Below are 11,307 nucleotides of genomic sequence, written 5' to 3' on the forward strand. Positions count from 1 at the left end.
AAGTTCCACAGGAGTCCCTCCGTTGCTTGTTGACTTCTGAAGGAAAAATTCTAGCCTTCACGCAAACCCCGGCTTTGATTGCGTTCTGCTGCTCCTGCAGCTTCCTCGTAAGTCAACTGAAACCTCCAGCCAAGTTCTCTCTCAAACGCCCATTTTGGTATCTTAATTTGCGGCTGTTGTAGGCTGTTCATTTCATGACAATAAAATTTTGTATACACCAGTCAAGAGTGTTTGTTTTTGCACATTATTTTGTATTTTTGTATTTTACATATTGTGCTGCCACAGTTCTTTTGCCTTATTGTTCTCAGGGCAGAAAAAGCGACAGATTGGAGCTTCAATTCATAATAGCTTGTTCAAAAGTATTTGAATTTAGGGTTTTTTTGTTGCAATGGGCTGAAATAATTTATCACCATTCAGAGGCAAGGTTAAGTTTGGATAATATGTTTTCACCTACCTTTAAGACTGGCAGGGGAGAAAGACAAGAGTCTCCATTATCTGCTTTAATTTTTGACTTTGTTTTAGACCCTTTAGCTCAAACTTATGGCCCATGGGATGGAAGTGGCCCACCCAAGGCTTTAATCTAGCTTGTGGCTCTTTCCCCCCCTCCCCCATCTGTCCTCACCGTTGGAAAATCCACCCTTGGAAGATAAAGTTCCCAGCTCCCTCTGCCTTGTCTTTGCCTGCTTCAGCAGGAAGCTCTTCTGGATTTGCAAAGGTGCAAAGAAAATATGGAATAGATTTTACATTTACATCTCTGGGCCCAGACAGACTACTCTGGGGCTGTTTCTAGCATTAGAAATGGTGCCGTGGGATTGGAGTGATAGCCCCCAGAGTGGAATGACATTCTCTAGTAATTGAATCTGTATTCTAGGACTGAAATGATAGGGTGCAAGGAATAACAGCCTCCGGGAGTAGCAGCAGTATTCTGGGAATGAAATTCTGTTCTGGGAATAGAATTTCAGGCCCTGTTCAGACACACAGTATAATCAGATGTCGCTGCTGTTTCCTTCCGGATTTAAAGTGGCTGATCAGACAGCAACATCTGCCTCCCAGTATTAACTCGTGGTAGCCCCCCCCAATCCTTCTCGGAACCAGATTATTTTGTTACCTTCTCCTTTGTGATGTTTTTGAGTTCTCCATTTTCATCTTGTAGTTTTCTCCGTCTGGATAGTTCTGCTGCGATATTAACCAACTTCCTGATGTCTGAAGGCTGTCCCAGAGCAAAAGAAGCCTCAGACATCCGGTTTACGGTCGCCATTTTTTTTTACTACTTAGCGATATGCGCGTATCCGCATCACATAATGTTTTAACCAATGCACATATGTGCATAATGTGCGCATGCACATAATAGTGGAAGAGAAAAAAAAGAACTGCATGGTGCCGTCATGTGGACGGCAGAAGATGGTTTCACCACAGAGTGATTCGAATTGCAGTATGGCAGTCTGATCGATAATATCCAGAACAATGATATTCAGAACAGAACCAGGTCAGTTTAACACGGACTCAACACGCTGTGTGAACAGGGCCTCACTCTTGGAGCCCTCATTCCATTCCCAGAATGCTTCTGTTACTCCCAGGAACCATCATTCCACTCTGGGGGCTGTCATGTCAGTCCCAGAGTAGTCTATCTGGGCCCAGAGACCTTAATGGAAAATCCATTTTGCATTTGTTTTGCAACTGTGTCTGTGCTGCAATGTATTCCATTGTAGTGGAGCTCAAGTGGTTTTGGTTTCCAGTGTATGTATGCCAGCTGAAGTTGTTGCTTTTTGCTTTGTAAATAAACGGTTGATGCTTTGAGCCAGTTTGTCTGCTGAATGGACCTGAGAACAGGTGCCTGAGTGAGTACTCTAACTAGGGTGGCCAGACCGTCCCGGTCTCCCGGGACTTTCCCGGTTCTGGCCACCAATTCCCGCCTCCCGGGCTGCCTATACCGGGACCATTAAAGTTCCCGGTTTAGCCAGCCCCGGAGGCGGTGGGCCGCGAGCGCCGGCGGGAAAGGCGGTGAGGGAGGGAGCGTCCCTGCGCATGCGCAGGGACGCTCCCTCCCTCCCTCGCCGCCTTCCCCGCCCACGCGCGGGGCCCGGCGGCGGTGGCGGAGGCCTCTCCGCGGCCTCCGCTGGTCGCTGGAGGCCCTCCAGAGACTCTGGAGGGCCTCCAGCGACCAGCGGAGGCCGCGGAGCGACCAGCGCTGAACAGCTGAGGCCTCTCAGCAGCCTCCGCTGGTCCCTGGAGGCCCTCCAGAGACTCTGGAGGGCCTCCAGTGACCAGCGGAGGCCGCGGAGAGGCCGCAGAGCGACCAGCACCGAACAGCTGAGGCCTCTCTGCGGCCTCCGCTGGTCCCTGGAGGCCCTCCAGAGATTCTGGAGGGCCTCCAGGGACCAGCGGAGGCCGCGGAGAGGCCGCGGAGTGACCAGCGCCGAACAGCTGAGGCCTCTCCGTGGCCTCCGCTGGTCCCTGGAGGCCCTCCAGAGACTCTGGAGGGCCTCCAGCAACCAGCGGAGGCCGCGGAGAGGCCGCGGAGCGACCAGCGCCGAACAGCTGAGGCCTCTCCACGGCCTCCGCTGGTCCCTGGAGGCCCTCCAGAGACTGTTTAAGTTTAAGTTTCTTGTTGTGGGGCCCAGGGGGCCGGCGCAGCGGCACGCTGAAGCAGCCTGTCGGTCACTTCCGGGTTCCTGTCCTGCATCTCGACCTGTGTTATTAGTGACAGGCTGCTTCGGCGTGCCACTGCGCCGGCCCCCTGGGTCCCACAATGATGGGACCGATGCCACAGGGACGGGCTCGAAACACTCTATAACCCCTCAAAAGAACAGCAGTCTAGCTTGCTTCCCCCGAGCCCTGCCGCCATAAGCCTCAAGGGGGCTCATTTTGCGGCATCTCCTGGCGGGAGGGTGGCACCCGCACGGGACACATATCAAATGAAAGAGGGGGCGCAGGGCTATCAGAAATAGCCGGCGGAGGGAGTCGGGAGACCACCCCACTGGGGGATCCACACCCCGAAAGTGATGAAGGTGGCGCAGATAGAGCCAACAGAGCAAACAGGACAAAATAAATAGGCTGCATTATGCAGCACAGTTGAGAAAGTGCCTTATCCCATATACTGATGAAGTATATACAGGATTTGAGAACAAAATTGTTTCCGGCGGTGATATTTGGGGGATTTTTGGGGACGTCACAGGAAGTGCTGTGAAGTCACTTCCTGTTTCCGGCAGTGGCATTTGGGGGAAATGATGTCATTTGGGGGAAGTGATGTCACAGGAAGTGATGTCACTTCCCGTTTCCGGCAGGTGACGTGGGGGAAATGATGTCACAGGAAGTGGCGTCACTTCCTGTTTCCGGCGCTGCCATGACATCACCGGAAGTGACGTCACTTCCTGTTTCCGGCGGCGCGCGCACTTTGCGCGCTCACACCCCTACCTTCCCCCCCCCAAGGTGTCCCTGGCTGGCCTTCAGACATTATGGTCACCCTAACTCTAACCTGGAAATCCACAGCCAAAAGGGGACATTACACTGGAGAGCCACTGCCACTCTGGGTGTTCCTGGGGTGGGGGAAGAAACTTGCAATGACCAGTGATTTCATGTTTTCTTAGGCTCAGAGAATTTTATATTTTTAGTTTCTGCTGCGATCCTTGTGCTTTTTCTTGATGGTTTATTTAAAAATTGCATTGCCAAATCCCACTATTCCCCCACCTTTTCAGTTTAGGCAGGCATCTTTTAAGGCAGGGGGAAGGTTTGGAAGGTGTCAGTTATAAAAGACTGTTAAATAAACAAAATATCACAAGAGTTTTAAGCATGTTTGTATTTTAATTTTTAAAATATTTTTAATTGTGTTTGTCTGTACCCTGTATAAAGTTTGTATCTCTGCTACCTGGCATTACATTTTACGAAACGCATGGCCTGGCATGACAAAGTCCCATTTATGTCAGATCCAGCCCTCATAACAAATCAGTTTGACACCCCACTTTAGCTTATATGCAGATATTAACAGTTGGTTCATAGGAATTTAAGCTGGCGTTATATGCACATGATATAATTTTATGTTTAACAAATATTACTACTTTCTTGAAGTACTTTAGAACCTATTTTGGAGATGTATTCCAAGGCCTTAGGGTATAAATTAAATTAGGGTATAAAAAAATCAGAAGTTATGTTTGTGATCTATGGACCATCTAGCCTAGATAAAGTGCACAAGCCCAGTAAAATACCTGAGTGTTAATGTATCTTCAGCTAATGTGAAATTATATAAGAACACCTTTTTGCATGAGGCTCTGGAGAACATCTGTCTATCACAGTATTGAACTAGGTGGATCCTTCATCCAACTTGGTATAAGGCAGCTTCATATATATTCTCGCAACCCTGAAACAGACCATCTCTAAATAAAAATAAATGCATGAATAGTAAATTGAGATTAAAAAATATCAGAACTAATATATACTTTCGCTAGTTGTGATTCATATATGTTTCACCTTATTTAAACTCTTACAGTAATGAAATACTCTCATTGCTTTCCACCAGCGGTATATCGATGGAGGATTTTCTAACCTGCAGCCTTATTCTGATTTAGAGACTGTCATCACAGTGTCTCCTTTTACAGGAGAGATTGACATTTGTCCTCGAGACTGCCCAGCCATCTTTTATAGTGTGAATATAAATACCAGCCTTCATATATCTATGGAAAATTTGGTCCGGTTATGGCATGCCTTTTTCCCACCCAGTTGCCAGGTAAGTTGCCTGTTCCTCACTTGCCAAGTGATGATGACCTTTCAAATCTACCAGGCAACAGCACAGGATCCCTTGGTGGAATTTCACAGGACATTGGTTTGTAGACTGCTGAGAGCCGTCATGGGCCCTTCAACAAAAATTCCATCTGCCTCCCTGATCCAAAACAAAGTCTTATTCTTTAAAAGTTCATTCAATGCATTAATTATGCAGCATGTGATGTAAACTGAAATTAAGATATTCACATAAGTCACCTACTGTTCCACATTTATTTATTGATTGATTTTTAGCCCCCCCTCCCCTGCAATGCAAGGCTCAGGGCATGTTACCACAATATGATAAAATGCAATACATTAAAATAATTAGACATAACATTAATATTTGTTAAAAGCCAATACTGCATCTTGAACTCTCAGGTCTCAGAGCCTGCTTGACCCACTTCTATTTAGAGGGCAGTTGCATAAGGCTCACCCCCAACCTGTTCTACACCTGTGTGTTTATTTATACCTTGCTTCACCCATGATAGCTTACCCCCAAAGAATCCCCGTGGAGTGTTCCATTTTACCCTCAAAGTTCCACGGTACTGGAGACAGGCTCTTCCTTCTTGTGGTAAAGTAGGTCAATTGAATAGGCATTGTAACGTACTCGATCCGGAGACGTAAGTAGGGCAACATTCTTTATTAGGAGCACATTGCAAGAGAGAGAACACGCGGGCCGGGCCCCGCTTATGTACAGTTCCCGGTACAGCCTACTGGACAGGTCAAGCCAATCCTGACCTGTCAAACTTCCCGCCCCAGCTGGTGATTGGCAGGGAACTCCGCGCCCAGCGTAGGAGGCGCCTGGGACCGCCCAGTCGCCTCTACGCGTGGACGCGTATGGCTGCTGATACACTACAGGCATACAATGGCTTCCTTCCCAGCATCCATGGTCAACTATGGTTCTTTAAGGGTTGCACCCTCAGTCAGGTTCTGACCCTCTCCTGCTGTCATTTCTTCTGATGTCCCCCATCCTCCACTTCCCTTGCTGATGCCTTCACTTGTTTTATTGCAGCCTGTCACATTCTCAGGGTGCAGGCAGGCAGGAATCCAAAGCCAGTCCAAGGTCAAAGTCCAGGAAGTCAAGCAGGAGCCAAGTCACCAATGCAGAATTAGAAACTGGAATCAGAAGTCAATATCCAAAAGCCAAAAGGTCAGGGTGCCAAGGAAATCAAGCAGGTCAGGATCAGGAATCAGGAAGGAGCGTGGATGCAAGCCAGAGAATAGACTTGTTGCTTCCACAAGGTTACCAGATCCTGGGTGGGAGCTATATGGGAGTCTCAATCAGCCTGCTCCCTGGGTGGCAGTGACTCTGCTAGAACTCAGGGCTGAGAGATCTGAAGCCTCGGCGTGCCTCATGTCTTCACTCTGAAAGTTCTTTCTGGAGCTTGCTTTGAACTCTTGAGATGGGAGGAGGAGAGCTTGGAGGAGGGCTCATGACACAGCCTTCCTGGTCGGTTCACTCCCCCACCACTACTCCTCGTCACCACAGCCCCCTCAGCTGCCCCTCTCCCTCCATTAAATCCCTTCCTGGCTTTCTCTGCTCTCAATCCAACTTTTCCTCAGGTGTTCCTTCTTCTCCTTTCACCAGTGTCCTGTTTAACCTGTTACACAATATAATATCATTTATGGCACCATTTAATATCGCTATTCCTGAGTCATCTCCACATATGTGCACGATAGATTGTAGCTGATACTACAAGAGGTGGACAGATGAGTAGGATTAATATAAGATGGAAATGTGCTGTGGGAGGCCAATGCTGCTAGAGCAGGGGTGTCAAACATGTGGCCCGGTGGCCGAATCAGGCCCCTGAAGGGCTCCTATCAGGCCCCCAAGCAACTGGCTGCCATCTGCTTCCTTCTTCCTATCTCTTGCTTCCTTCTACATAACAACTTGCTTTGCAAGGCTTGCTCAATTGCACAGGAGCTACAGAGCAAAATCTCTGTAGAGCCAGTTTGGTGCAGTGGTTAAGTGTTTGATTCCCCACTCCTCCACTTGCACCTGCTAGCATGGCCTTGGGTCAGCCATAGCTCTGGCAGAGGTTGTCCTTAAAAGGGCAGCTGCTATGAGAGCCCTCTCCAGCCCCACCCACCTCACAGGGTGTCTGTTGTGGGGGAGGAAGGTAAAGGAGATTGTGAGCCGCTCTGAGACTCTTCGGAGTGGAGGGCGAGATATAAATCCAATATCTTCTTCTTCTATCTTCTCCATTGGCTGAGGCTCCTCCCTTGGTTAGGAATAGCTTGTTTTTCCAGTTTCTCTCAATTGCACAGCAGAGCTACTGAAAGGTGCTTCCTTTGCCCAGTTCCCTGGATCCCATGGGAAAAATACAAAGAAAGCACCTTTAAGACCTAGTGCTAACGTTTTAAGCATGTTTTTAATTTATTTAAAAATATATATTTAATTGTATTTGTCCGTGTCCTTTATAAAGTTTACATCTCTGCTACCTAATCTTAACCCGGCCCATCCCAACAAAGTCTCATTTACATCAGATACGGCCCTCAAAACAAATAAGTGACACCCCTGTGCTAGAGTGCTGCCTATAACCGCTAATATAGAATAATACAGATCACAATGCATGTAAAGTGTAAAGATCACTCTTTCATTATTTTGTCAGATTCTTGACACTGAGGTTTTCTGTTCTACTATTAAGTATGTTTTAATTCCCCAGCCAGGGTAGAGATGAGAAGGAATGAGGCTATAAAGGTGAGAGGTGATAAACACACAGGAATTAGATGGGGTGGGGAGAGAAATGAAGGGTTTGGTTGATGAGTTTAGGAACAGCTCATGATAGGAAAATAGAGATGAAACAATCCACACAGAGGGCACAGCTGGGTGCAGAGCACTGCTTCTGAGCGAAAGGCCTTCTCCAGCATTCTTAAACTTCCCAATTAAAACTCTTTCTCCAGCTCCAGGGTACAAAAACACTACTGCCAAGTCCAACTACTATCAATGAAATGTACACACTGGTTAATTCTTATGATATATGGTGGGTCTTTCCGCAGGATTTGCAAAATATATATTCACAAGGATATCAAGATGCCATTCTCTTCTTGCATAGAAACAGTAAGTATTACCTCATTCATATGCTGGCAAACTTTATCCTTTACATTTTGTAATTCTGCACAATAAGATGGTAGAACTTATTGTACATTCAAAATGTGCTCATATAAACAGTCAAACTGGAAAGATGTAAATTATTCTGTTTCCCACAGGGAAAAAAATGTAGATTAGAAATGATTTGTTTCAGATTCAGACAGAAGTGAAGGCTGGGGAAAGCCTTTGTCTGCAAAGGTCTGAAACATAATCTTCCCAGGCTTATTAAGATAACGCATACAGTATGAGAGGAAACCATTTGCATGACTCAGGTTTAAACTGATGGAATTACACTTGCTGTCAAATTCTAATTTGGTAAGTTCTTACTAGAGTTTTCTGTCCCTGTAAAGTAATTTTGTTCAATAATGGTGATTTGTAGGTAAGCAACAACTATATATAAATCCAATAAATAAATAAATAAAATCTGATTTCTTTAAGGTACCACAAGACTCCTTTTATTTGTTTAAGTTTTAAACAAATACCTTAATTAAACAAATAACGGTGAGAGTAAGTCTTAAGTAGCATTTACTGAGGCTTAGCCAAGAAAGGTTAACTATCTGTAAACTACGTAATTATCTACGCCACCCATTTTCCATGTGTGTATAAAGTGCCATCAAGTCACAGCTGACTTATGGCGACCCCTATGGAGATGCAGTGTGGCACAGAGTGTTAAAGCTGCAGTAGTGCAGTCCTAAGCTCTGCTTACGACCTGAGTTCGATCCCCGGCAGAAGCTGGGTTCAGGTAGCTGGCTCAAGGTTGACTCAGCCTTCCATCCTTCTGAGGTCAGTAAAATAAGTACCCAGCTTGCTGGGGTGGCAGGGGCAAGTGTAGATGACCGGGGAAGGCAATGGCAAACCACTCCATAAAAAGTCTGCCATGAAAAAGTTGTGAAAGCAACGTCACCCCAGAGTCGGAAACGACTGGTGCTTGCACAGGAGAGCTTTCCTTTCCCATGGAGACAAATAGAGGTGGTTTGCCATTGCCTGCCTGTGTTTAGTAGCACAGGACTTCCTTGGTGGTCTCTCATCCAAGTATTAGCTGACCCTGCTTAGCTTCTGAGATCTGATGAGATTGGGCTAGCCTAGGCTATCCAGGTTTGGGCAGTGGGGACCAAATCTAACTAGTAGATATAGCTAGGTAAACATATTCCATGTGACTTGGAAACTTGCTTCCAAATTTGAAAGCCTGGTTGGTCCAATAAATAGTCTTTCTCTGGTTGCTTCCAATACACTTGCAAGTGCAAGTTGCCTCTCAAACTGCTGCAATTTTTAAACTTTGTCATGCATTCATTTCTCTCCAGGATTCTTCCATGGTTCTCATTGTTGTTTTCAAAATCTGCTTTAGTTAAGTCTTTCCAGAAATATTGCATTCCAAGCAGGTTATGTCCTGATGTGGTCAGGAAAGTATGAATTTCTGCATCTCATTAGCCACATCAGTGCCATTCTCTTATACCCACCATTTCCTACGCTACTTCCAGTGGGCTTTTTGCCAGCTTTCTACAACGCTGATAGTTGATATATTGCCATAGTGTTCTAACATTCTAACAATTTATCAGCTACTGACTTTAAAAGCCAGTCACACGGTGGTAGGGAGGAATGGTAAGTACAAGAGGGCCTAACTAAAAATGGAGACACCCCCCCCCCCCCCCGGTGAATGCTCCATTGCCACTGTGAAAGCTCCACAAGGAATTATCTCAATATGGAAGCAACTTCTCTGTCATTTGATGCATGATGTTATACGATCTGGGGTTGGCTGTTAAGACTAGTAAGATTATTTTATCTAATTCTGAACATGGCTAAAATGTGAATACAAATATGCATATCATTATGCATTTACAGAGAAAGCTCATGTTTCTACAGAAAAAATACAGAAGGTTTGTTTTTTAAAAAATTCTGAGAGGCTGAAATTTCACCAAATCAGACAATGCTCACTGAGATATCATGGAATCACAATCACCACTGAGAAGCTGCCTGGCAAACAAGGCATTAAACCCTTGGCCTGGGCAATCCTGGCATCAGCACTGAGGCAAGAACACAAAGTGATAATTGGACAAAGTAGAGAAAAGACTATGAGGACAGAGACTATAGAAAAAGGGGAAGACAAAAGCCTGGAAAAAAGTGAGGGAAGGTAGGAGGGAAGAGGAAAACAGAGTACCCCTGTGGAGAAATCCCACAAAGAGAAAGAGTGGAAAAACATGGAGGGAGGGAGGCCTCGGATTCAGTGGGAGCTCACAGGAGTGCAGCTCCTGAACCTTTCTGAGACTTCTACCTCCTTGTCCATTGAATAGTATGTGCAGCTGCATTACAACTCCTGGATGAGCTCCACCACATATTTTTCTACAAAATGACTCCTGGAGGGAAGGATATGAAGAAAAAGAATGAGAGAAAGGAGGGTGAGAAGTTAATGGCCTGTATGGAGGAATAAGATGCTCCTCTCCTGCAATTTTGTGCTTTCCCCAGCTTGTGTGTGTGATTGTGCGTGCATATCTATCTGTTCTGTCCTTGAAAAACCTTGTTTATACCACTGCTTGTACACTTATTTAACTCTTCCTTTGTCAGATATTTTTGGATTCAATAATCTTGTGAAGACACTAAAATCTGATTTAGTCAGCAGATTCCATACAAAGGATTTGCTCCAAGCCCATGAAGAAGCTTCCAGCCAAGATTCAGGGATAGGAGTCCTCAAAACTGCTAAGGAGATGATTTCCAAGCAATCTAATTCTGTGAACTGCAAACTAAGCAGAACAGACAAGAGACAGTTAGAGCAACTGCCACTGCATTGGCCAAAAGGTAGTGATCCCAGATGGTTTACAGTTAAATTTTTGAAAGTGGCCCACAAAGTCAGAAGGTTTCCTTCCATTTGTGCTCCTGAAACCCACAAGGCTTCCCTGGACATGCCAGATAGCCCCAATTTTAGAGGTTAGGAATAATGTTTCAGTGCTTCCAATCATCATGTTCTAGAAGTGTGTGGAAGCCTAGGCCTACAGTGGTCTGTCAATGAACTAATGGCTGGCAGAGTTTGGCATGGGACCAGCAATCTGTCCCATGCCAATCAGAGTCTTAGGGTATTCCAATAATAAAAGGTACCCATGTAGGGTTGCCAGCTTTTGACTTCAAAATTAGTGACTCCTGGCCAGGACTAGTATCTGGAATTAAGACTGCCTGGGGCAAAAGCTGATAAATCACTGACAGAGTAAAGACACAGCTCCATCAATTTGTTCACCAGGCAGCAGTACTGTTTTCTCAGGAAACACTACCTGGTTGGATGCTGTGTTTTAAAATATAAATCATGGAGCACAACTGGGAGAATGGGTATTCAATTAGTATTTGAATTTCCCAGCACACTCAAAGCTGCTTCTGAGGGAAGAGTTAGTGGAGACTTTTGTGGGATTTGCAGTATTTTATTCATTATTGTTTTTCTCTTGTCCTAACCTATTCAATTTTGGCTGTAGCTTTAACTG

General features: G+C 45.7%; 1 protein-coding gene across 1 annotated transcript in view; it reads left to right on the plus strand.

Annotated features, from left to right (window-relative positions):
• LOC132567325 (omega-hydroxyceramide transacylase-like) overlaps nucleotides 1-7,869 on the plus strand; it is a 41,193-nt gene extending 33,324 nt beyond the window's left edge. Inside the window, exons 4-5 of the mRNA XM_060233007.1 lie at nucleotides 4,514-4,720; nucleotides 7,756-7,869. Of these exons, the coding sequence (XP_060088990.1) occupies nucleotides 4,514-4,720; nucleotides 7,756-7,869 (321 nt within the window). The remainder of the gene's footprint in view (nucleotides 1-4,513; nucleotides 4,721-7,755) is intronic.
• The last annotated feature ends 3,438 nt before the right edge of the window (nucleotides 7,870-11,307 follow it).

The sequence above is a fragment of the Heteronotia binoei genome, chromosome 2 (assembly GCF_032191835.1).
Source record: "Heteronotia binoei isolate CCM8104 ecotype False Entrance Well chromosome 2, APGP_CSIRO_Hbin_v1, whole genome shotgun sequence".
NCBI lineage: Eukaryota > Metazoa > Chordata > Lepidosauria > Squamata > Gekkonidae > Heteronotia > Heteronotia binoei.